The sequence below is a fragment of the Diuraphis noxia genome, unplaced genomic scaffold, assembly GCF_037042655.1.
Source record: "Diuraphis noxia isolate RWA-SAM2 unplaced genomic scaffold, SU_Dnox_SAM2 contig0005, whole genome shotgun sequence".
NCBI classification, from domain to species: Eukaryota; Metazoa; Arthropoda; class Insecta; order Hemiptera; family Aphididae; genus Diuraphis; species Diuraphis noxia.
This window is the reverse complement of record NW_028301715.1, coordinates 2,982,718-3,010,485: the sequence shown is the minus strand read 5'-3', so window position 1 is coordinate 3,010,485 and position 27,768 is coordinate 2,982,718. Positions and strand designations below refer to the sequence as shown.

The following is a 27,768-nucleotide window of genomic DNA, read 5'->3' as shown; positions in this document are numbered from 1 at the left end:
AGTAATTACTTAATAGTAGAATAGAGTAATAATAGACAAAAAAGAGGCCACCAAAAAATGTCGAATGACTAGCCGAAAAAAAAAAGTACGGCTAAATATTTTGATAAATAATTTAAGGGGTCCTTACTCCTTATTTATCCGGGAACGGGGCTCCGAGCCAAGCCCACACTCAACATAATACATTTTACATGTCCAGGTTAGTATTAATTTATATATTTTATTATTTATATAATTTTATGTATTTTTTTTTAAATCGATTTAGCTATAATATTCTATTAGTCGTCCAAAATATTTATCGGCTAAAATACGGTTAGGTTAGGTTCGGCCATAATATTTGTCGGTTAAATTATCTTCGGATCAAATACTGTCGTCCAAGATATTATTCGGCTGAAATAATTCCTGGTCAAATATTTCCGGGCAAAATATTTGTCGGCTGAAATACTGTCTGCAAAATTATTTTCGGAATTTTTATAGCTCTCCACTATTGGCAATAGAAAGCTTATCAATTTTTGGGATGGCTCTGGAAAAATATATAAATGATACTCAGCAGACACGCATAGACCTTATACTCAGTATAAGGTCTATGCAGACACGTTACAGCTTATCACTTTCTATCGTGTTATTACTGATAATAACAATAAACATGTGCTCCATGATTTGTGTGTTGTATGGCTTGTATCTAATATGTAATGTTCTATACTTGATATTTTAATATGTACTATGTAGTTCGTCTTCCTTTCCTATCTTAATAATATCTAATAAATTAATAGTGGGAAATAATTTTTAAATGAAATTTAAAATTTATACTTAATAGTAGTTAATAATTGACACCTGGACTGTAGTTAATGCAATTTTTGTTTAAATTTATAGATATTTATATATAGTTATATTTTTTCAGTTAAGAAAATGTGTAAATTCGAACGGATTAAGACAGTGTACGTGTCTTCAGCTGTAAACAGCTCACCGAATTGTTTAGATTGGGGTGTTAATGGATTAGTTATTTATGGTTCTTGTAACGCTATTCATTTGTATGATCCTCAAATAATGGTAAGTTAACTTAACAATAACTATAGCTTTTTTTCTCCCGTATCACAACACCAGGTTATTAAGCATAAAAGATTTTATTATTAAGTTATTTACTACCTAGTACATAGGTATGTAAACCTAGAGGCTTAACATAACCTTACGGACCTAAAAGCCAGAATTTAACCCATCTAATATTTTAGTTTTATGATGCAAGCAGGTATCAATATAAATGGCTCTTATGAATTATTTAATTATATAAATGGTCTTAGAAAATGTAAAAATGATATTTTAAGCGTGTATATAATTTATACATATATATATATATATATATATATATATATATATTTGTTAACTTAAATTTCATTATTTATTAACTGTTGTTTGTGTAAATGCAATAGGTAACTTATTACATAAGCTTAATCATCAGAAAATAAAAAGTAAAAATAATATTAAATTTTACACTTATATTATTTCAGAATGAAAGTGATGGACTAGTTGTTTCTTCATTTGTTGCACATACAATGCGTGTAAATAGTGTTAAGTGGGTACAAAATGTAGATAGCTCTTGCCAACAAGATTTTGTTTCTTGTTCAACTGATCATACAGCTATATTATGGGAAGATATTTTACCTACAGGATCCTATAAAGCTTATGAAAAACTAATTGGTAATTTTTCTTAGAGTTAATTTACATAATCTGGTAAGTATGTAAGCAAATAAATCATTCCCGTCAAAAGGAAATTTTGTCTTTAGAAAATATTAATGTGGAAGTTTAAGTTTCTGGAAGCCATTATTAACTATAGACCATTTATTTGGCCCTCGTTCCTCAGTGTATATTGTTTGTTTGGCATGAGTCTCTGGTATCATAGATAAGTTTAATATTAGTTAATTATTTCTAGCTTAAACTTAAATTTTGAACAATTTTGAATTAATTAACAAATTTGATGTATTATAGTTAGTAATTAAATGTTATTGTAGAAATTACCTAACAATGATTTAAAAGATAAACTTATTTTCTTTACGGGTATACAATTGTGGATATAAATTGTGTTAGATTTCATAAGTATTGTAGTTGTAGAGCAAGAAAACAGTTTTATAGGGAAGAATTAACATGTTACTTAATGCTATAAAATAAAAAGTTTGACCAATATAATTTAAAATTTAAAAGTCTTGTAGCGGTTTTTGAAATTCTCTCAAATTTATAAATCATAGAAATTATACCTCAATAATAATACTTTTCTACAAATCTACTATTCGTTATGATCATATCTATTTTAGAAGGAAAACCCTCTCATCTTGTTGAAATGTCAGAGTTTAATCTAAAAGATGAGAACTTTTTCATTTTATTTTCATTAGTACTTGTAAAATACATTGGAAAAATAACAAATATTGTGCATTATTCAATTGTATATTTTACTTTTATAATCATAATTTTAAAAATTGGTCTTTGATATAACCTGCAAAATATTTTCTTTTTTTAAATAAAAAAAAATTAACAAAATCTAACATTCGACAAATTATAGAACACCCCACTTCACTTTGTTTATGCCTGTGAGATTTTTTTCTTGTTAGACATGTTTTGTACTAAAAATTGACCTCACCGACATCCTTGAAGTAATTTTATGCGATTATCTAATTTATAGACATACAAATATATAGTTGAAACTATTATATTAGTCTTAAATCATGATTAAATGTAAACAATTTATATTTAGGACATTCTGATGTTGTTACAATAAATGATGCAATAAGACTTGAAAATCAAACACTTATTATAGTTACTGCTGCTGGTGATTGTACAGTTAAAGTTTGGAATAAACACAAAAATGAAAGTAAGTTTTTTATTTATATTATTTGAATATCTATACAGTACTAATTAAAATGTATTTGTCTGTAATTGAAAAAATGTATAATTAATTTAAGAGTTTTGAGCAAGAAATAGTGGATATTATATACTTATAAAGCATGCTAAAAATTCCAAATTTTGCTTTACAAGATGATTTTTTTAAAGTAAAACATTCATTTTCTCTAAAAGTATTACTTGAATTAAAAAAAATATTTTGCATGATTTTGAGTTATTACAAAAAAAAAAAACAAACAATTTTATGAAATTAAAATTTTTATTATTTTTATCATATTCTTAGTTTTTACTTTTTTCCAGAGTATTAATTTCATATTAAAAAGTAGTGTAAGCTCTTGACAATAGTGACTACCTGCTAATCCAGTGTGAGTAGTACATTTGCGATACATTGATATCAGTGCAGTGGCATACACAAGGGATGGCATGGGGGTCAGATTCCCTTCCATTGGCTTTTTTTTGTTTTTGCTTACATTATGTATACCTTGTTCCAAAAAAGCAGACACCAGATTTACGTAGCAAAAACAGGTTTGCCTATAGCCGCCTGGTGTCTTCTCTTTTGGAACAAGGTAAAGGATGCACTAATATAATATTTTACATATCATAATCTATCGAGCTATTGAATTTCGACAATACTATATGTATAATAGATGTATGTAGGCTTGACGAAATGGGCTATGCTTTCACTGTATGTCTGTGTTTAAAATGTTATTGGATATTATCATTGTTACTTGTTATTAAGTTATGAGAATATGAGGTCATTATCGCTACAGGTTCAGTTCAAAGTTTTGACTTTATGGAGAATTGAATTGGACAATCTTCCATATCGTGTTTTATGATGGGGGTTTTTATCCTTATACATGAAACTACCATAGTTTATGGATCACAACATTTGTGATCAACTGTGAAAATATCAAGCTGATAGCGTGGTTGTACAATTTTTAATAAATTTTTATTTAAATGAGAACTGTCAAAATTCACGATACTGGAATAAAGTACACACCGTTGACCGAAATAATTTACCATTTGTGAACATATTTACTTATTAATTTCTCGCTAAATACTGGTCTTATAGGCTGAAGACTTTCCAATTTTCCCCTCCCATTTAGTTATATCATTTATTTTTTATCCCCCCTTTTCAGAAATCATGTCCGTGTCACCTAGTACCAGTGCTACTTGGAAGGAAGGTGCATCGAGTGCTAGCTATTGTGCAATAGTTATTGTGTCTAAAGTCATAGTTATTCGTGTTTTTTTGTATGTCGAAACAAATAAACAGTTGTCCAGTTAACAATAACATAATTGTACCTTCATTTAAAATAGGGAAGAGTTAACAGAATAATAATTTTTGATAAACTAAAAAAAAATATAACAATCCAAATGATTAGAAAAATTTTTTTTCTCTTATGATTTCTTATTAAATATTTCCAATAATATTAATACTTTAACGAAAAAAAATTGTGTTTACCTTTAAAAAAGAATAATTTAGTATTTACTTCATTTTGTAGTACTTATATGTGGACTTTGGATCGGTATTAGAGGTAATTAAATAACTATTAAAAATTAAAAATTAATTTTCTATTAATAAAATTGACACAGTTGAATTTTTTCCATTCCACTATTTTAAAACTACTAACTAGGCGGAAAATTATCTAAAATTATGTGTGCATCTCAATATATAAAGTTAAAATGTTACTAATACAATATATGTAATACTAATACTTTCAATCTATCTAAAAACTCCATTATCTAGTCAGATTTAAAAATGTTGGCCTTTATTTAAAATGTAGTTTTCCTTAATTTATGTAAAAAATAATAAATTATTATTTAATATACATACTTTGCTTAGTTCACATCATTATTTAAAAATCTAAAATTACTTTTTACAATTTAATTGCGTTTGCTCTAAATATCTGTGAAGATAAATTATTTATTTTCAGATACATCTCTATGTGCTCAAACTATTGACCTTGACAGTTTATTATGTTTGTCTCTAAAAATTACTTTGTTATCCAATACAAATTGTCTTCTATTGGCATGTGGTTTATCAAATAACAAGATACAGTTGTATATGAATGATTTTAGCAATGGTAATTCAGAATTTCTTCTTAGCCATTCATTGATGGGTCATGAAGATTGGGTTCGTTCATTAGATTTTATATCTGAAGGTAAATACTGTGTATCATCAATTTACAAAATTATTTATAATTTTTTTTGGATGTATGACCAATGAAAAAACATTTTCATGATATTACTTATCTTAACTTGATAAAAATATGTACCCTTTAAATAGCTTACATTTATATGTTTTTTAGGTAATTTAGGAAATTTGTTTCTTGCTAGTGGGTCTCAAGATTCTGTAATGCGATTGTGGAAATTTACAATTGAAGAAAGTTATAACAATTGCAAATCAAATAAAGAAATCAATGATACATTAAAATTAGAGAGTAAAACATTAAATGTGACTAAACAAGATGGTTCTGACTGTAATTATATGATTCAATTAGAAACTGTTATATCTGGACACGATGGTTGGATTTATGGAGTACATTGGAAACCTAATTTTTGTTCAGGTATATTAATCAAATTAATCGTAGTTCAGTAGTTGCCTATAGATGTGTCTCCCAACCTTTTAAACACAACTGTTTTTGATGATTCAAAAACATATCATAAGATTAAACAAATACACTTTACAGTTATACCTACTATAGTGTGACAGTACAATTAAAATGTCTCATTTAGCAGATGAAGGGTCATAATCAAAAAAATTGTGTTTGGAAATCCATGTTGTGACATTATAGTAGAGGTTATGACAGTAATATAAATCTATAACAATAAATAGTTAAATTTAAAAAATTGTATTGTATAATTTATTTACAAAACGTTTTACTCAAACCTAAAATAATGGGCAGGACCATTTTCCTCCAAAAACGAGATTCCGTTTTCCTCCACTGTCCATTTTCTGCCAAAAACAAAAAAGGTTGGTTTCCATTTTCCTACACATTATTTTTGACTAAAATTATGTCTATTTTCCTCCAATATTTTAGTCAGTGTTGTAGTGTTGCGTTTCGTATTATAAAAATAGAGTATGGCTAGGATCACATTTTGCGCGTATCTGTTGATTAAATTCTGGTCGCGTTCTAATCGGCTAGGGAAAAACGCTAGTCCAAGTGTCCGACAGCACACGTAGTTTATAACAGTCGATTGTAACTTTGATTAAGCCTAATAAAGATACGTACATATACAACGTTTATTGAAAGTTCTTGAGGAAAACCTTTGTTAATTCGTGATAGTTATAAATATTTCTTAGCATATAAGTCAAAATCTGAATTATCACGTTGGCGATGTTGTTTAACGACTTGTCAAGCAGTTATATACACTAATAAAAATGAAGAAATAGTAGCCGATTAATTACACAAAAATGTACATAATCATTTGCCATCACCAAAAAAAATAAATCGACAAATAGTGAATAATGCATGTAAGCGAAAAGCAATTGACGATTTATTCTCACGACCGAAAAAAGTGATAGTTAAGGAACTAGGACAAAGTTATGTAAGTTTATTGGAGGAAAACGGTATCTCGTTTTTGGAGGAAAATGGCTACGGCCAAAATAATATATAATAATTTTATGAAAACTATTTTTTTTACGTAAAGCCAGTCAAATGCTGAGTACTTACATTATGTTATATTATTCTAGATCATATTTCAGAGAAAAAAATGGAGTTACTTTCAGTTTCTATGGATAAAACATTGGCAGTTTGGGCATATGATGAAAACAGTGGTCTTTGGGTTGATTCAATAAGGTTGGGCGAAGTTGGTGGTAATACATTAGGGTTTTATGGTGGAAAATTTTCTCCTAATGGTGATAGTATATTAGCCCATGGACATAATGGATCATTGCATCTATGGACAAAAGTATGTGATGAAAACAAATAGTAAAAAATAATTAAAAATCTTCTAATTACTTACTAAACTCTAGAATATTAGTGGTAGTTGGACTCCTGGAGTTACAATCGGAGGTCATTTTGGATCTGTTGAGGACATTGATTGGGATCCAGAAGGAAAATATATTGTTTCTGTAAGTTCTGACCAGACTACTAGAATTCATGCTCAATGGCTTAAATCAAACAAACAAAATACCAATTTACATTCTTACGTAAGTTTTTTCTTATTATTAAATTATTTATTTATTTGATATGGTACGGGTAAAACTATTATAATTATATTGGGGGGACGAGGTGGCCGAGCGGTCTAACAGGTCGGCTGTAGCTCAGCCGGACCAGGTTCGATCCTCGACCATCGAGCGCCATTTTTCTCCGGGCAAGTCACGGTGTCTGGAGAACAAGTGCCGTCATATTATTGAAGTATGTTTATTAGTTATATGATAAATACTAAATTCTGATGAAGGGCCAGACTTGTGGCTTAAATAAATAAATATTAGTATTTATTTAATTAGTAAATAACCTGTCATATTTTGGAAATCTCTGAACTTATTATAAATAATAAATTAACTATATTATAACTTATATTTATTCCATATGCATTTCTAAAAATATTTTTAGAGAGCCCAAACTATACTCTGTTCCTCTTGAAAAGGTACATGCACCATGTGCATTCAAATAACACCATCAATAACACGGAGACCAAATTTCTCTCACTCATTACTGATAGTCCAAACTTTTGAAAATCGTAACTAAACGTGCAAAAATGTTGAGGAATGCACCGATAAACAAAGAAATTTGTACCTTCTTTCTTGGAACAGAGTATACCACATTTACTCTACTTCAGCATGAAACATTACAATGAGTCTTGAATCAATGCATTTTGCTCAATTAACTTAATTCTTAAATAATAATATTACAAAAAAATCTCGACAAAATAAATTCCCAATAATTTATTATTTGTTTTAGAATTGGCATGAAATGGCAAGACCTCAAGTTCATGGATATAATATGTCTAGTGTTGCTTTGTTGTCGAGTTTAAGTTTTGTGTCTTCAGCTGAAGAAAAAGTTATTAGAACATTTCAAGCACCCTACAATTTTTTAGAAAATATGAGTCAACTAGCTAAAATCAATTTTAATTCTGTCGGTAAATATATTATTAATCTTCAAATTATTATTAGTTTTATTAAAATTTTTATTTGTAATGATTCAGTTATTTCAGATTTTAGTAACATGTTTTTTATTTATTTTGTTCAGTAAAATATATTGTGCTATTAATTTTTGTTAAGATATCACAAAATGTCCACTTGGTGCTTCTGTTCCATCACTTGGGTTATCAAATAAAGCAGTGTCTGAAGATGACTGTAAAAATAATACTAATCAACCAAAAAAGAAAGATTATCCTGAACATTATTTTATTCCTTTGTATTTAAATCGTAAGTTTAAAAATATATACCGGTTGATTCTTTTATCATTGAACACTCATTATTTCAAAAATTATTAATGTTTTTGAAAATATTATTTTACATAGTTTCAAGTTGTTAAAAACCAACGTTTTTTTATTAAAAAGTTATATTTTTAAAATGTTTTAAGTTTTTTATTTTTTTGAATGACAGTATAGAGTTTTAATTTCATTTTCCAAAGCAGAATATTTTTCTAAGTATTTTGATTCATAAAAATTGAATTTAGAACGAGTATTTTGAGTTATAAGTATTTAAAATTTAGACAAGCGTAGTATCCGAGCGTGTCTACAAGAGTAGTAGACAAACATTTTGCAGGGTAACCTCGTACCACTCCATTCTGCCAATCTAAACTTTAAATACTTATAACTCATAAACTACTCGTCCTAAATTCAATTTTTATGAATCAAAATACTTAGAAAAATATTCTGTTTTGGAATATGAAATTAAAACTCATGTTATCATTCAAAAAAGTAAAAAACTTAAAAAATGATAAGGATAAAAAATATTTTAAAATAATTTTTTTTAATAAAAACGTTGGTTTTTGAACAACTTGAAACTATGTAAAATAATAATTTCATTAGTAATTTTTGAAATAATAAGTGTTCAATGATAAAAGAATCACCCGGTACATATTTAATATATATACACACACACACACATATATATATATAGTACCTACCACTTTCTATATATTTATACAAATAATTAAATGTAGCTTAAAGTACATGGAGATTAAATAGGATTTGAATTATTAAACATTTATACTTAGCAAGAAACTTTAAGTATTAAAATAAATTTTAAGAGGATTTTCTTTTGATATTCTTCAAATTTTATAGGCATAAAGATAATGAGTAATAACAATAATTTTATTGTTATGCCCATTATATCCAGTATCAGCAAAATTTTTATATAAATTTAAATAATTGTATGTCATATTATTTTGTATTAGAACCTCCGACTGAAGAAGATTTAATTCAAAATACTTTATGGCCAGAAATTCAAAAACTTTATGGTCACGTTTATGAAGTTTACTGTTTAGCATCTTCCTCTAATCATAAATGGATAGCATCAGCAGCTAAAGCTACATCATTAGAACTGGCTTCTATTATAATATGGTAATAAAACAAAATAAACTATGTAATAATAATATGTATATTAGTATTTAAAATGTAATTTGTATAAATTAAATCCAAAAATGCTATAATAACTTAGTTAAATGTTTAATTTTTGATTTGTAGGAGTACCGAAAATTTTCAACAGATACAAAAGTTAATGTCACATAATTTAACTGTGACTCAATTAGCTTTTTCACCAGATAGTAAAAATCTTCTCTCCGTTTCACGTGATCGTACCTGGTCATTATTTGAATATGATATAAAATCAAATTATTTTATTATAACAAGCAAATCAGACAAACACACTGGTATTCATACGCGAATAATATGGTGTTGTGCCTGGACTCATGATTCTGTATACTTTGCTACTGGATCTAGAGATGGAAAATTAGTAATTTGGGGTCAAAATAATCATAGTGTTGATAGCAAAATAACTTACTGTGCCAAAACTAATCCTTTAATAGCATCAGAAAAGAGTTTTACAGCTGTAGCCTTTGCTCCCACATTAATAAGTGAATGTAATAAAACCTATTTATTGGCTGTTGGTGCTGACTGTGGAAATATTAGTTTATATACATGGAATTATGATGAAAAATCTGTCACACCTTGGTTTAAAATTGCTGATTTAATCAATGAGTATCCTTTTTCATAAGCTACATAATTAATATTATACATTTTTATACTGCTTTATTATTAAATTTGTCACTTTCAATTTTTATCTTTTCCTTAAATAATACATTATTATAGATTTGGACATCACTTAACAGTAAAGAAAATTAAGTTTCAACCATTACTGCGTAAGACTGACTCAAGATATAGAGAAGGTGTTCTACAAATGGCATCTTGTGGTGCGGACATGATGGTTAGAATTTATGACATATTTTTAAAAGATTTTCCGTGATTGTATTATTGTATAAATTTAATAAATTGTATAAAATACTTGTGATTTTCTCAAATATTAATATGTTAACTAATTTCAACAAATTCACTCAACTGCGGAAATGCTCTGAGTGTACTTACTAACCGAGTTTCTTGTTCATGCAATCATGCCGTTCATGGATGGGTGATCACACGGGTTTTTAGCAATAAATCCTTGGCAATACCACAGATTATATAATAGTTTTATATAATCTGTGGCAATACGAACCAACTGTCCTTCCTCTGATAACTCTTTAGAACAAGTTTAAAACAACCATTGGAACCTATAACACCAGCCAACGGCATATTATACATATACCATTGACCAGATGTGGCGAACCTATATCAGATTTATTTTACGTCTCGCTAAAATATTTTTATTTCATTGTTCCATCTTACATTCAATAAAAAAAAATAACTAATATTTATAAATAATAACATTTTAAAAGTATAGAATTCATTCCAGACATAATATTTTGTTTTAAATTAGTAAATGTAAAATATTGATTAAAAAACGAACATATTTTATACTTTTATGTAATATTTATAATTATAATAACACAACAATAAATGTACAATCAATACTTTAGTATAACGTATTTAATCCGAAAATTATAAATTATAATATACAAAAAATAGTTTATCTGAACATTCTGAACCATATTTATGACATCCGGAAGTCTCTCGAAAAATTCGAAAAGGAAGATGATGAGATGAGATGTGATAATATACTGATAGGTTTAATTATATGAGTAAAAATAAAAATATTTATCATCATACTGTCATCAACCGACTGGCCCGTATGGGAGACGGGACGGTTTTACATTGTACGCTCGCCGAATGTTGAGTCAGCGTTCTACATTACAAATTGTTCATGACGTTCATGTAATAATAATGTTAATGCTAAATTAGTAAATTATATACATAGACATATAAAACATATTATATTGTTTTATAATATGTCTATGATTATAATATACTAATAATAATAATCGGGGTTCTTAACAATGTTATCGTATATCGTTGTGTAATATAGCTCATTATAATATTGATTTAAATTTTAAATACTTTTGCTATAAAAATTATTTACATTCCCTAAAGTAAACAGGTAAACGTATAAACAATGAAATTCCATAAAGTTTATTTTAATTTTAATTTTGAAAACGTTCTTTCTAATCACTCATCGACTGCTAAAGCGGCCCTCAAACGATCAATATTACTGACACTCACATCCAGAATATATTATTCTGTGTTCACACTATAAAGAATTAGGATTAAAGAAATAAAGACACTAACAAGTAACAATAGTTAATAGTTTGCTTGAACAGAACAATATCGTTGAGTTTAATAATTAAAATAAAATCCTAAACAAAAATAAAACTTTTTTTCGGGAATCCCCATCGTTATCACTAGGTATACTGTATAGTCACAGAATATACACCTATATATTCTGGTAATGCCCAACTCTATATGTATATATAAATTACCTTTAGCCCAATAAGTAATAAAGTCGTAAATTCCAATAAACATGGATACACTGATATTCCACCAAATTGAATAGATTTTTGAGTGCTCAGCGAGTGTCCATTCTCGATCTGGACATTCTGGTTATTCTATGTTGTAACGTCAGTCGACACTTCGACAGTCATTATTTCATTAATTTATTGGTATTCTTGCTTTAGCCAGCCATTGTAGAATCTGTTGTTTACTTTATAGTTTATATACAAAAATATACAATATCAAAATTTCACCCAAACATCAGTTGCCTGTAATGTTGACGGACGACGGTTATATCACGGGAAGCCTAATTTACGAATTTAGTTCTACTGAAAACTGAATCTACTGTCAGGTCTGGTTGTGTTGCACCTCAAGATATTTAATATTCTATTCTATTGGGTTCGTAAATTAAATTTATTTCCTGCTGTTAGGATATTATATATAGAAAATATATTATTTCCCTAGATATACCTAGGGTATTATAAATATTTTTTTCAGTCAAATTTTATTTTATTTTTTTATTTTTTATAAGAAATTTACAATCTGTTCTTAACTAGAACAATAAGCAAATGTGAATAGGGTATTTACATATGATTTTTTTGAGGGAAGAAGCCACCCATTGGTGACACTACCTATTTTGTGTTCTTAAATTTTTAAGTTAAGCTAATTTTAATTTTGAGACGGAAGGTCCCGACACCATCTTCGCACAATCTTTCGATTACCTGGAATGGACAAGGTAGATAGTTTTTTAATAAGAGGATTAGGATGAAGAGGTAGTTTGATGTGAAATCTTTTGTAGTAGCATTTTGCTTCGTCAAGTACTGTTGTTATTCATAGATCATTATGGAGCGTAACATTGGATACAAAGGTAGGGGCATTTGTGATTTTTCTTAGGTCAATGTTTTGAAAAGCTTGAATTTTTTGTATATTTGATTTTTTTGCACTACCCCAGAGCTGGAGCCCGTAGGTCAAGATGGGTTTTAGAAGAGCTTTATATATTATTAATTTGACATTTAGGTTAGTGTGTGTGTTTCTGTGTAGCAATGAGCTTAGTGTGCGTAATCGATTGTTTAATTGTAGCCTTTTTGATTTTATGTGTGGAGACAATTTACAATCTGTACACAGTAATTACAATAAGCAAATAAGATAAAAAAACAATAAAGTAGCATGAATGACGTGATGAGGAAGAAACCCAATGGTAACACCTCCTTTACTAATTTAATAGGTCTCTACACCATTTTTGCTTTAGTCTGCGTGGTGGGTTTTTTGGGAGGGTGAGGGAGGACATGTGTGATATTAAAGTATTGTGATGAGTGCTTAAATTTTGGTGAAAATTTTTATACATTGTTTTGGCTAGTTCAGTGGTAGTTAATATTTTTAGGTCATTGTGTAAGGTTAACACCCTTCTTGCAACATACACCGATGACACAGCTATTCTTTCCTCTAGTTCAAATCCTATCCTAGCTTCAGCTGCACTCCAGGATCACGCTAATAAAATAGACAAATGGGCCAAAAAATGGAAAATCAAAATAAATACTGACAAATCTGTACAAGTCACTTTTACGTTAATACAATCTCCCCGTGAATGCCCTCAATTAATCATGAACAACGCCCCCATCCCTGTCCAAACCGAAATAAAGTACTTAGGCATAACACTCGATAAAACACTAACCTGGGGCCCCCACCTAAAAGAAAAAAGAAAATCAGCGAACAATAGACTTCACCTCCTCTGACCACTCCTCAACTCCAAAACAAACTTATTATGTATAAGACAATCATAAGACCAGTCTGGTCTTATGGAATAGCAATCTGGGGCCCAGCCAAGCCCTCGAATATCAGGCCAATTCAGGCTTTTCAATCAATAGTGCTAAGGATTATATACCTATAATTTTAATTTTAATATGGTTTCAGATTTACCTATTATTTTAATTTGACGTTTTTTTATTACAAGTCATCGAAGACAATATTCAAAAAAATGTTAAATCATGCATCTTTAATTGGGTCTCATCAAAATATAACCAAATAGGACAAATAAGTGTTAAAAATACTTAGGTACCCAGTCTATTTTCCTGATTTAGTTTTTTGATAAAGTTTATAATGGAGTTTCTTTAGTAAATATAATGTTAATCACTTAAAATTATCATGTACCCTTTAATTAAGTTAGATTGAAGTCAAATACAATCTTATCGATATAGTTTATTAACAATTATTTAAATACCTTAAAAGATTTTTAAACAACAAACATTGATTTAAAATTTTATTATTTTGCATATATATTTATTAAATTAATATTGTTGCAATAATATTTGGTTCTTGTATGAGCAATCTTAATTATAGCTGCAGAATCATGAATGATTATTCTATTGAACCAGTAGTTGATTCAGAATTATATGAAGTTGAAGAAATTAGACATTTGTATGACCTCTTTGATGTAAGACAATTTATGACTTGTTTATCAATGATTTATTTTTATGAATAGAAATTTGAAATAATTTCAGGTAATTAGTGTTCATAAAGTACAAAATCCACTGCTTTGGGGTTTATACACATTAAGAAAAAATGAAATGGAAATAAATACTAAAAATATAAATGTAAATGAATGGCTTTTATATCATGTTACTGCCACTAAAAATGTTCAATCAATTGCTGAGAATAATTTAGATTGGCGTTTCACTAGTCGTTGTCGATATGGAAAAGGTGTATGCTTTTCATATTGCCCTTTGTATGCCAACAAATATGCATCATGTAATCAAGGTAAATGATTGATACATTAATCAATTAAATTAAATTTTATAATTTCATTAAAATATATTTATTTATATTAAATCAGGATCAACTACAGTAGACTATGATGAAAATTTAATGCATATACTTATTAATATGGGTTTTCCAAGAGAAGCAATCAAACGAGCATTATTTTATACTTATAACCAAGGACTAGAATGTGCAACCAAATGGCTTATGGACCATATTATGGACAATAATTTTGCTGAACCTTTTGTTCCATCCAGACATGACTTTAATAGTGGTAGGTAAATTTTTTTAAGTGATAAAAAATATTTATATTATTTTGTATAATATTATAATGTATTGTTTAAATATTCGAAACATTCCTGTTTTCATGTTAATTTAAAATATTATTTTTTAGAAATTTCTATCGAGCGAGCATTTATAATTTGCCGAGTTTTGGTTCATAGAATCAAAGATGTTAACGTGAATTATAATTTGAACGTTATACCTAACGTTTTCGATACTGCTAAATCATTAAATGGTATGGTTTATGTAAAATTTAATGATTACGAATTTTATCCACAGTATATAGTGTATTACAGAGAACATAATTTAACTCAATATGCTGATCCATATTCATTTAATTTTAATTTTAATTATAACTATTGTTTTGATCAATAATTGTATAAGATTAATTGTAGATTTTCTTGCATAAAATATCATTATCTGTTTGATGTATTTTGACTTATGTGTATTAATAACAACATTATAATTATTACAGATTACTCCATCAAAAATTATATAACTCATATATAAAATATTTTGTATTATAATCATATGTTTATTTATTTATACTATATAATATAATGTTAGTTTATAAGTGAACATATGATTTCAATTAAATAATAGTAATATATTTTAAAATACTTTGTAAACAATATGTGCTTATTTTTAAAATAATTAAAATTTCTATAGTTTTATAGGTACATAATCTTTGAATAAAGAGAATATATTATGTGAGTGATTCAAGCTAAGGTCATTAGGAACTAATATCTGGTCAAACATAGTTTTCTAATATTAAATATATATCAAGAATAGATTTTACATTTAATCTAGTAAGAACAGAGTATAATGGAAGGAAATATCGAAGTTGAAAGGTGCAATAGAAATAAATAGTTTTATTATAGTATTATTAAACGTCTAAGAAGATAATCAAATAAATGCAAGGGTAAAATTAAGTACATCAAAATGTTTTGTATAGATATAATGAAGAACACATTTCAGAGAAAAATTATACAATATGCTGAACAATCAAGAACAATTTATCAATCCATAATTCATAATATTTTATTTTAAAGATATAAAATAAGATAAAATATATACTCCGAATAACAATAAATTAAATGATAATAGAATTTAGACTAGTAATGAATACCTTTCAAATTTATCATAATAATATGTAAATATATTTTATGAGAAAAGTAAATATAAAATAAATAAAATCAGTCTTTTTTGCCAAATATAATGTTTAAATATAGTTTACAAAATTATTAAAAGAACGATGGTTATTAAAATAATACCAACTAAAATTCCAATCGCCATCCATTGTCTTTTATCTGAAATATAAATTGCATTGTTAATATTGTATTGAATAGAATAGAAATAATTGTAGGATGTAATTTGTTAAAAAAGATATTTCAAAAATAACGACAGTAAAATATTAATAAATTTATTCAATTATCTAGTTGTATATGTTTATTCTGTAAAACACATCTAATATTATAAACTATCAGTTATATTCATAAGACTACCTATGTTTATTTTCCGTTTATCAATTATTTTATTTTATCTTCTAATATTAACTGTAATTATATTTACATAATTATTTACTATAATTTTGTGACAATTCTATGTATTGAAAATTGAACTAGAAATTCCAAATCAAACCAAACCTAATATCTAATAGTTTGGTTCAAAAATCCAACCAGAGAAATAAAAATATTTTTTTTTTTTTGTCACACTTATTTAATTTGAACAATCTAAGAAAAATATTTACAATAAGCACAATGGAGGGATACATATTAGGTCATGGTTGGCTTGATTGAAGAAGCTGTTCAATAATAGCACTTCATAGCGGGATAGTAGTGGTTAGTCGACTAGTAGGTCATGGCACCGGCTACACTTAAGACGTCTGCCAGGGTCTCTAAAGTCCAAATACTATAATATGTATCTTTTATGTTTATATATGTTCATATTTTCTCATCTTAATAGTTTTTTTTCTTCAATAAATTACAACTTATTGAATTAGTCAATAAACATTCAAATGTATGAAGCTTAGAAAATAATAAATAGCTTAAATATAGATGTTGTAATGTATCAAACCATTTTCAAATTGTAACACACAGATATTGAACTTCACTCTGCATTTTAGATGTTTAATATTTTTAAATCTTAAATGTAAATACCAGAGAAAATTTTGTTGAAATTATATAATTTGATGTTATTAAAATATTACCATCAGACAATTGTAGAACTTGTGCCACCTTTTTTGATACCATGTCTAATCTTGATTCTGTTTTGTCTAATTCAGAGCTCAAATTTTCGAGCATTCTAAAAAAATTAAAAATACATTTGTAATGTAGTTAAAATATAGTTAATTTGATAAGTTTTTTTTCTATCACTTTGTTATGAAAGTGTAAATCGATATTAAACAGTACAGTAAATGGTAAAAAATGAAAGGATGTTATGTTTAAATAGATATTAATAATTTATAACTTACACATTTTGATGATCTAATTCAACACTTATATCTTCTGAAACATTTTTCAAAGTTTTTACTGAATTAGATATGAGGTCCAGTTGATTGTGTTGATTATTCATCTTATGAGAATGTGAACTAAGCATATCAGCCACAAATGTTGATGTGCCAGGGCGAGATGTAAATAACACATCATCTGGATCTTCATTATTCCTTTCTAATAAAGGCTAATGTAATGAAAAATTTGTTACAAATAATTTAATTAAAAGTAGTAAAATATATTAAACACTAAATATTAAATTTAATACTAAAATACTAAAAAATTTAATAAATATAATGGTTTATTTTAACTTTGATACACACATTGTTTAATTGTATTATAAAAAGAAATGCCTAAGGCCGGTTATTACAATTTCGTATCTCCTGTATCTGTCAATCGATAGCCGATTATTATTGGAATTTTCACCAGCAAAATTCTGTCAGTTATGTGTCTGTTAACTTTAACGGGACATAGTAAGAATGGACATTACACTTTTATAAATAATTCAGCAAACTACATCTTATACACTACTTTGTAAGGTTATTAACTAAATTACTTAAAAATTTCTGAAGAGATTTATTAAACTCTTGATTAGTAGAAGTAAAATTTGGAGTTAGCAATGTTGTTGAGCTAATTAAATAGAATTAAAGTAATAAATGGTGATAAATAGAATTAGGTATATAAATTCAAAGATAATCATTTATTTAATTTTAAATTCATTATTTCATTAAGTGATGAAGATTTTATTTAGTTATTAATATTCTATAGGTATTAGATAATTATCAATCTTAAATTCTTAATTGTCTAATCAATTTCCTTTAAAAATAAGCTAGTTTAAATGAATTTAATCTTACCTCACTGTCTTGAGTTCCTGAGGTTAACTCCCAGGAATAACCATTTTTTCCTCTGGGCATCATATTATTATCTTTTGGTGTTGGAATCACTTAGTAATTAAAATTTTTAGAACAAATTAATTTCTATAGTTAATTAGTAATCTAATAGATAGAAACATAATTTTTTTATACATAAAGTTATTGTATCTGTAGTAGGTAAAAAATTATAAGTGAATTGTAATTATCTTAGTATTAACTAAATCTTGTACTAGAGATGATAATAAACTATGAACTATTAAAAATAGTGACAATGGTTAATATTTGACATAAGGATTAGAAGTAATTGTTTGGAAAATCATAATTTATAGGTAAATGATTAATAAAAAAAAATTACGAATTATAACAGGTGGTCAATATATCTAGTGAATAGTCATCATTCATCAATGGCAATGGCGTATTCACATTTTCACATTTTACGTCGGCCTGTATGATAAAAATATTATTATCTGTCTATAAAATTTTGTAAAAATAAAGTTATTAGCAACGTCCTAATAAGAGTATCATAATGAATAAAGTTCATGATAGAAATAACTATATAGGTATGATCACGCATTCACACAGATCCAATGCGCAAGATGCTCACGACAAGTGCGCAACAAATATATTAACGTTACCGATTTTCAATGTTGCGCAGTTGACTTTACACACAACACAATGCGTAGTGCACAAAACTTTCCTGAAGTCGTGAAGTCATATTCGAATTTCGAAGTGATCATACCTATTACCTATAGTTCTTAATCTTCTATCATGATATTGAAATCATATCATTGAAAAAAAATAGCATAATTATTACTGTTCTATGTTATTACGATGGCCATGCACTATTTTTTCATCAACCAGCTGTTGCCTGTAGGTACTATAAAATATTATTCAATGGTTGTGCTCAGATATAATGGTAACAACCATGTAGAATGAACGGTAACAACAATAGTATAATGCATGCATGCGATGGTGGCTGACCCGTGGGCCGTGGATAATATAATAATATACTGATATTTGATAGTGTATAAATAAACATTTAAATATTTAATATCATAAGAACTTGTTCGTTTCTTTTTTTTAGTCTAATAATTTTGTGTTGATAATTGTTAATTGTTATTAATTATTATTTATTATCGTACAGTGTTTAATAGTTTAGTTGCGCGTTTCATAATTCGTTATTATTGACATAGATTAAGCATTGCATTTAGAATTGAGAGTTGACAGAGTTCAGTACACTCGTGTACACTAAGCTGTGTGTACGTACTAAGTGTTCAATGATTGCTATTTATAATAATTATCGGTAAAAATAATTTTTTCTGCGAAGTTTTTTTTTGGTAACTGTTCACTATAAGATGTGACATTTTCACTGATGATATTATCAAAATTATGAATGAAACGAACGTTGTTAATGTAGACGTATTGACGAAACGATTCGAATCATTTCAAAGCTCTAAGAAACCATTATTGGATGAGAAGAGAAGACACGAGAATAATGCGAACAAAAGAAATATCAAAAGAACTCCTGCCTTCAGACGGGATGTAAACATTACGAGAAAGCTAGTTGTGGATCATTCACAGGCCGTGATGGTAACTAACAATGAGAAACAATTTAGTAATATTATTATTTCAAACACTAGTGAGTGTAATAAAACAACTACACCAACTGATTCTCATAGTTATAATAAGACTGACAGTTTAAATCAAAAATTATATCTAGATACATTTGCAAAAGATGATAAAAATAAACTAGCAACTGACCAAAAATCTATCATCAACTGTTTGAAAAAAAGACTAGAAACTAACGGCATTACTGCAGGTTGTAAACCAAAAGTACCAAAAAAAAATTTTGAACTTCCACAAAAACCTCATTTACCAATTGGTCCACCTCCTAAAAAGCCACCAAGAACATTTGCTCATGATAAACAAATAGATCTAGATCTTCCTTATAATTGTACAATGGAATCTCATAAAAATACCAAGTCTGATCCAAAAGCTATGTTGGAAAAGCTAGAGAAGTTTATAACTAAAAATTCCCATACATATGGACCTAAAGATGAAAAGACTACTGGAAAAGATTGTAATTCAAATATCAGTTCTAAGAAATCTAACTTATTTAATTTGGCAAAGTCTTTAAAGTGTCCAGAAAGTGATAAACCGTTTGGTAATTCTTTAAAAATACACCATACTGATGAACAGAATTATTTAACTCGAAAATTATATAATGAATATGACGTAGAGCATATATATGACCAACCAATATTCCTAAAACCCAACTCAAGGCCAAACATCGATACTGCTAATAATTGTCATACGCTTATAATTGGTAATGATCAGATTTGTGATTCCAATAAATCTAATCTGCATTATATGGTAAGTTCTAATAATTAATTAAAATAATGATTGTCTATTTGATTTTTTCATTTATCTATTACTAAAATACTTATCATACCTATAAATAATAGTAAATCTATCTTTTTATTTTAATCTGTAGTCCACGCCAATTAAAGATTATAATTCTGAAGTTAATTTGAAAGAATCTGAATCATATTTTCAAATTGATACTACTGATGAATTGGATTCAAAAACAAACAAAAATATGACTATGACTCATGAGAGAAAAGTATTTATAAGAATAATTTATTTTATTTTATTTTAATATAATTTTTACCTAGTTAAATTAATTGTCAATACTGTGTACTTTTATAAGATTCAAATGTTAATGAATGAAGCTTATGGTACATTTGTTAAAACTCAAGAGGAAAGTGATTCTAACTGTGAAGACAGTTCTAGTGGATCAATAAATAATCTAACGGGTATGTAAATAATTTAATAATTATATAAGTTAACGATGAGAATAAACTTACCATTTAGGTATTAGAAATCTTAAATTATAATAATATCTATTATTTAATAAAAGTATCTATCAACTACATTTTATTTTTATAAAGCACTTATTATTGGTCACATAATAAACCAATGAAACGACTATTACATTACATTAATGTACAAAAATACTGTATTTAGCTTTTAATTGTAATTTATAATTGTTTAGCTTATTATTATTATTTTTTTAAATGTTTTATTCAATCTGCTGTAAAAAAAAACAATAAAAACAACTTAGGAAGTAATAGATAGTAATAATAATTAAATAAACAAATAGATAAAAATAACAGAGCGTAGAACCCTTCAGTGAAGGTACTACGATAAAAAAAAACATGAGTTTTAAAATTGAATTACTTTGTCATTAGGTTTCTACACCATTTGGTTTGAGCCGTTAGGAAGGATTTCCAGGGATAGTAAAAAAGAGATATTGAACATGAGTGAGTTTCCTTTGGTTAAAAGGCTGTTATGGAATGTTTTGTAGTGTGTTTTAGCCATGTCTGCAACAAAGGAAAAGGATATGAAGAGGTTGTGATGGAATCTGTGATTGGAAACATAATACGGTGCTTTAATAGATGGTCTTAGAGTTTTGGTTTGATAGATTTGTATTCTATTGATGTATAGTAGGTTTTGCTAATCCCTAGAGCTGTATATCATAGATCCATCACCCATATTGGTTTAAGTAGTATTTTGTGTATAAGAAGTTTATTGTTCAGATGAATATGTTTAGTATTTAGAGATCAGTAGGTATCACAGCTGTCGACTACGACATTGAGCGTTAAACATTTGGAGCGTATTTGAGGAACCCATGTGAGCCAGCGGTTTAAGGCTAGTCTTACGTTTTGGGAGTAGGGTAAAGGTTGATTATTGAAGAATAGTTGTGTGTTCTGGGGGTGTAATGTGAAGGTAGAGTCTAGTGATTTTATTTGGTTTAATTTCAGGACCCATTCTGTGTACCATGAGGTGAGTAGTTTAAAATAGGTTTGCATAAAAGAAGCAGCTATGTCTGGGTTAGAGTGGCATACAACTAATGCTTTGTCACCCGCAAAGTCGGCTACTTTTGTGTTTTGAGTAGGGGGTTGCTCTGCGATGTAGATGTTAAAAAGGAATGGTGCAATAAATGTACCTTACAGGACACTGGCTTCTATTTTAGAAATATTTGAAAAAGATTTAGCTTAAATAACATAATAATAAGTAATTTCTCTATGAAAAAGTCCTATTTCACGCATAGTTCTTGTCTTAATTTTGTATTTATAATACGAGTACATTTTACAGAAAGATTTTTAACAATCAAACATTGACAGTAGCGTCGATCACCTAATATATATAATATATTATATGACATATATCATAGTAGATTTTTAGATGGGGAAGGGCCCACTATGAGATACTGCCGTGTACTGCATACAGAATATACGTTTAAACATAAAAATAAATGGTTAAATGTTACATTACTTATCTGTAGACGCTTTGATTTACATCTGATGGTAAAATTATGAAAATAGGGGGGATGGTAAAAACATTTAATTTATTAATCATATACTTTGTCTTTAAACTCTATAATATTTCATTAATAGATGAAAGTATGTCAAACAAATTAAAATTTATTCAATTTTTAATGTTCATTTCTTAATTTTATTTTAGTGACCAATTCATAGTGAATTAAAAATATTATAATATTGGTCATAAATGATGTGTCATTTATGGATTTTTTATTTTTTTTAGATAAAAATATTAGTGAACAAACTTTAGAGCGTAAAGGGTATTTACGTAGAGTGGCTAAAAAAATTACAACATCATCGTGTTCAACTATTGTTCATGATAAAAATCATCTATTTCAGGCACTTTTATTAATTGGACTGGATTTAAGTTCTACCAAAGAAAAATTACCTTATATAAAACATAAATATCCTACACAAGTAATTATTGTGGTTAAATAGATTAATTTTTAACAAATGTAATTTCATTAATGATTATTTTGTAATCTCAGGCTAAAATACCAGAACAATTTGAAAATTTATGTTTTCCTGATGCACATGTTTGGCCATTTACTGCAGATGATTGTAGAACATATTCATTAACTGTTACTGATGAAAATGGTCGACGTAACTATGGTTACTGTTATAGAGTACAGCCTGAAGGTGCTGCCTATTGTTTACCATTAGTATATTGTATATATTCTTCAATTAAAGCTAACAGTTTTTACTTTAAGGCACGTAATATTTTTACCATTCATTTTTAATAAGATTATTCAACTTATATTTATAAATATTAAATAATCTTAATGAACTTTACAGGTATTACAAGAAATTGAATCAAGACATGGTTTATCTGAATTCAATATGAAAATGTTTATTAAGTTATTATATGACCAGCCATTTCCAGAACTTGGTTCTTCAATTTATTTACCTCTTGAACCTTCAAGTTACAGTACTGAGCTGTAAGTAAATAAACATTTTATAAACAATATTTTGTTTTACTATTTTTAGGTTCACAAGACAACTTCATGTTTGAACCATTTGATATCAAGGCCATAGATTCCTTGAATAATCTAATGTACCATATATTCACCACATTTATTTATTTATTTTTTTTTAAACATTTTGAAACTTTATTTTTTAGCCCTAACGGAGAAGGAGTACTTCGTATACCATTTGATATTCTAAATGATCAAGATGATCTACTAAAACTTTTAAACATTATTAAACCAAATACGTTTATACAAATGTTAGCTACAATGTTGTTAGAAAGAAAATTGATACTTCTCAGCAAATCAATAAGGTATTAATTATATCTAAATAAATTAAGTAATTTAACAATTTTTTAGAAAAATTTTAAAATATTTATTCAGCTATTATTTTAAGATTTTATATTTAAGTAACAAATGGAAAATTATTTACTGGATATTTGTTTGAATATTGATGTATCCTTACAAACTTTTTGAACACCTTGTACGCTTAGAAAAGTTTATATTTGTCAACTTGAAACATTTAATTTAAGAATTTGTATAGTTTTATAATATTACTTATAAATAATTAAAATATTTGCATCTATTAAATAATATAAGTATAAACTATAAATATAAGATATGAATTTAAAAATAATAAAATTTAGTTTTAAATAAATTTGTATAACAATTGATTATTGGTTAAGAGGATGCTTTTCATGCATTTGTTGTCTCCATCATACACAAGCACAACCTAGCAAATTTCTGTTCACTGGTTTCAATTGTGTGCCGTTAATTTTTGTATTAGAGTGAATTGAATTTTGACTATACAATTTTCAAACGTGATATAAACATTAAAACATTATCAATGTGTAATATTTTACATACACATATTTTGCTTGAAAATGTATATAACAATAAATCGCCAACATTTTTAAGCACAGATGTTATTATATTGTTCTTACCGAAAAATTTGGTAATAGGTCAGTTTTTTCCTTAATATCAGAATTAACAACAACTTTTGAAACTAATGAACAAAAATTTGGTATATCGTACACTTGTAAGATGGAGACTACTACAAATACATCTTAAAAATAAATCTAATATTTTTTGACACTTGATTTAATTTGTAATATTTTTTTTTTAAATTCTTTTTTACAGTTTGTTATCAAGTAGTATTGAAGCACTTACATCTTCTTTATATCCTTTTGCTTGGCAACATACTCTTGTATCAGTTCTTCCTTCTCAAATGGTATCTGTTGCTGATTTTGTTCAAGCTCCAACACCATATATCATTGGTCTGTTAAAAACTGATAATCAATCAGATATATTCTCTCAATTGAGTGAAAAAGATCAAGTAAATATTATATTTATGTATATATTATACATGAATTTTGTATGCTTATTTTCCTAATAATTATGTTAATAATCAGGTTTTCATTTTTGATTTGGATGCTAACAAAACATTGCGTAAAGTAAAAGATGAATATAGTGTCCTACCATCAAGAATTGCAAAAGGCTTGAAAAATGTTATTGGGTTAAAGGTGGAGTTGGATCAATCAACTAAAGCAGTTTTAGCATCAGAGTCTCTTATACGATTGTTTGTGGAACTAGTTGGTCATTATAAATCCTTTATTCTATCAAATACAGAAAATAAATATAATTTTCAGGTATTGTTGATAAAATATTTTCCTATTTTTACTCATAGATTAAATGCTTTTTTTAAAACTATTTGGTAAGCAGGTAATCTGTCAAAAAGTCTGAGGACAAAAAGTCCGGTATGGAAATAGTTGGACAAAAAGTCCGGATTCATTTTTTGATTGCCGGACAAAAAGTCCAAACACATTTTTAGTGTCGGACAAAAAGTCCGAAAATACAAAATTTTCATAATTGTGTAATTATAATATTTTATATATATATATATATTTTTTATATTTTCTTATTCTTATTATTTCTTATACCTAGGGAACGGATTTGAATGCAAATTGCCTTTTTTTTCTGAATGTCCGAAAACATTGGTTTCCAAGCAAAAAGTTCATTTCATACATCAAAGAATTAAAAAATGTAACTTTTATTTTGCTTTTTTTTGCAGTTTTAGAGCATTTTTTTAAATCTCTAGTGCATTTTGTGGTTTTTTTAGTCATTTTTTCCACATTCATTCTTAAAAAAAATTAAAATACCTAAATATGTATTATATTGTTACGAAATTATTGTTGACACGTGTATTATGTTACGAAATTACGAAATTATTGTTGACATGTGTAGACACAAAATATATACATACAAGTTACAACAGATTATTACCCACATTAAGGTAAAGATAAGAGATAAGATCCGATAAACTATTTATCTAAAGTTAATTAATTAAGGTTGTATTGTATTTAAATATTTTTTATTAGATTTTTCATAATAATGTGTTTTTTTATAAGTTTTAAATGCAAAATTTTGTTTTTATTGAATATGAACCCATTTTATTAAAGTTTTTTAGGGCATTAAATCGTATTTTTTTAAGGCATTTTTCTTGTCTTTTAGAGCATTTAAATCCATTCCCTACTTATACCTAACATAAATACAACAGAAATTATCAAGATTTATATTATAATTGTGGTAATAACGTTTTTGTAGCATGTAGATTGTAGGTATGATATTATGGTAGATAAACTGTAGACGTACGGCTGCGATAAACATTAGATCCATATAGACCAGACTATAGCGGATTTCCATAATATTTTTTTTTAGGTATAAGAAATAATAAGAAATAAGAAAATATAAAAAACAGTAGGTACAATGATATAATAATGAAATAAAAGTATTACAATTACATTTTTAAAATAAATAATAATTATATATGAACTGACTATATATATATATATATATATATATATAATATTACATGTGTATACTATATATATACCTACATGATAATATTATATAATATAAGGTACATTATAATTTTAAATGAAAATGGAATAGACAATTTTGAACTTTCGGACTTTTTGCCCGGCAATCAAAAAATTAATCCGAACTTTTTGTCCAACTATTTCCATACCGGACTTTTCGTCCGGGAATCGGTTAGCAACTATGTTAATATTTCATGTGCATAATATAATATATACATATTCATATACAATAGATATAATAACAAAAATAATTATTGTTCCATTAGAAAAAGTTATTCAGAAAAAAGTTGTTTTTTTTTTTGTTTTTTTTTTTTTAACACATTTTAAAATATTAACAATATTATGGTTGAATGACGTTGATAGTAGGTAAATATTTATGATAATAAATCATAATTCAATGTCAAGTTAGTTGTGTTTCTTAAAATAAAAAGGATATTGCCTACAATCAGTAGCTTGTATCTAAATTATATATTAAAAAATAACATATTTAATTTGTATACTCATAAGTCATAAAACATAATTTTTAATTATTAAATACAAAATGGTTTACTTTCATTACAATTACCCCAAAAAAATTATTTGATCATTTTCCATTTTTAACAAATTTAATGCTCTAACTATCTCTATTAAATTTTGAATTATTATTAAGATGTATTTTACATAAAAACTTGTTTTGTTCTGTTTAGAGTATAATACATTTCTTGTTTTGTTTCAGAAACAATTTTTCATTGATGCTGGTATTAATACTGCACATCGGAATTTTTTGGAATGGTTTACAGAAACAGCTATGTTTACCACATTTCTAAATAATAAAATGCATAATAATATAGACAAAAAAGACGTATTTGAGTGCCGATGTGATGAATTTTCTAATGAGCTCAGTAAAATTAAACGTAAATCAAAAACACTACAGTCTATGAAGGCAATAGGTGATCGGATAAAAGAATGGGCAGTTTCATGAATCCATTTAATTAATTGATTTATAATTTATAATGTATAATGATAAATTTTAATTTAATATAATTATATATATTAACCAAAGATCAAGATTTCTAAAAATGTTTTATATGTAAGAGAAATATAAAACACTAAAAGTATTATTAAAATATTATCATTTTTGTATTGTTTGTAATATATTAGCATTTATTTGTTAAAAATATTTCATTGGTATTTATTAAATTGATTTATTTGTGTTCATATGATTATCATACATTAGTGGTTTTTCTTACTCATGATTGATATTTTTGGGCAATATTTCTAAAGAAGATGTCAGTGCGCTGTTTGTTTTCTCTCTAGCCGACAGGCAATGTAGATAAAACATA

General features: G+C 26.9%; 4 protein-coding genes across 5 annotated transcripts; 3 read left to right on the top strand and 1 right to left on the bottom strand.

Moving 5' to 3' along the window:
* Positions 1 to 702: 702 nt before the first annotated feature.
* LOC149054728 (elongator complex protein 2-like) lies at positions 703 to 10,358 on the top strand. Its single transcript, XM_089228942.1, has 12 exons — positions 703 to 1,047; positions 1,503 to 1,692; positions 2,741 to 2,857; positions 4,821 to 5,048; positions 5,196 to 5,453; positions 6,581 to 6,798; positions 6,863 to 7,039; positions 7,794 to 7,971; positions 8,114 to 8,260; positions 9,237 to 9,402; positions 9,526 to 10,038; positions 10,150 to 10,358. Exons 1-12 carry the CDS (start codon positions 907 to 909, stop codon positions 10,301 to 10,303), a joined length of 2,487 nt encoding a protein of 828 aa, XP_089085068.1. The 5' UTR covers positions 703 to 906; the 3' UTR covers positions 10,304 to 10,358.
* Positions 10,359 to 11,890: 1,532 nt separating this feature from the next.
* Positions 11,891 to 15,362, top strand: LOC149054727 (uncharacterized). Of its 2 annotated transcripts, none has more exons than XM_089228945.1 (5): positions 11,891 to 12,216; positions 14,161 to 14,248; positions 14,316 to 14,571; positions 14,648 to 14,845; positions 14,966 to 15,362. In XM_089228945.1, exons 2-5 carry the CDS (start codon positions 14,165 to 14,167, stop codon positions 15,226 to 15,228), a joined length of 801 nt encoding a protein of 266 aa, XP_089085071.1. In that variant the 5' UTR covers positions 11,891 to 12,216; positions 14,161 to 14,164; the 3' UTR covers positions 15,229 to 15,362. The 2 variants fall into 2 exon arrangements, with proteins under 2 accessions (XP_089085071.1, XP_089085070.1); XM_089228944.1 differs by having other exon boundaries at positions 11,892 to 12,216; positions 14,155 to 14,248.
* A 506-nt stretch (positions 15,363 to 15,868) lies between these two features.
* Positions 15,869 to 18,949, bottom strand: LOC149054726 (syntaxin-10-like). Its single transcript, XM_089228946.1, has 4 exons — positions 18,200 to 18,949; positions 17,327 to 17,532; positions 17,063 to 17,157; positions 15,869 to 16,163 (listed from the first exon to the last, which is right to left on the bottom strand). The coding sequence occupies exons 1-4, from the start codon at positions 18,260 to 18,262 to the stop codon at positions 16,087 to 16,089; spliced, it is 441 nt and encodes a 146-aa protein (XP_089085072.1). The 5' UTR covers positions 18,263 to 18,949; the 3' UTR covers positions 15,869 to 16,086.
* A 184-nt stretch (positions 18,950 to 19,133) lies between these two features.
* Positions 19,134 to 27,656, top strand: LOC149054725 (DENN domain-containing protein 2A-like). The gene is made up of 10 exons (XM_089228947.1): positions 19,134 to 20,590; positions 20,712 to 20,840; positions 20,928 to 21,033; positions 22,826 to 23,019; positions 23,091 to 23,312; positions 23,398 to 23,540; positions 23,723 to 23,881; positions 24,708 to 24,903; positions 24,980 to 25,216; positions 27,162 to 27,656. Exons 1-10 carry the CDS (start codon positions 19,607 to 19,609, stop codon positions 27,405 to 27,407), a joined length of 2,616 nt encoding a protein of 871 aa, XP_089085073.1. The 5' UTR covers positions 19,134 to 19,606; the 3' UTR covers positions 27,408 to 27,656.
* The last annotated feature ends 112 nt before the right edge of the window (positions 27,657 to 27,768 follow it).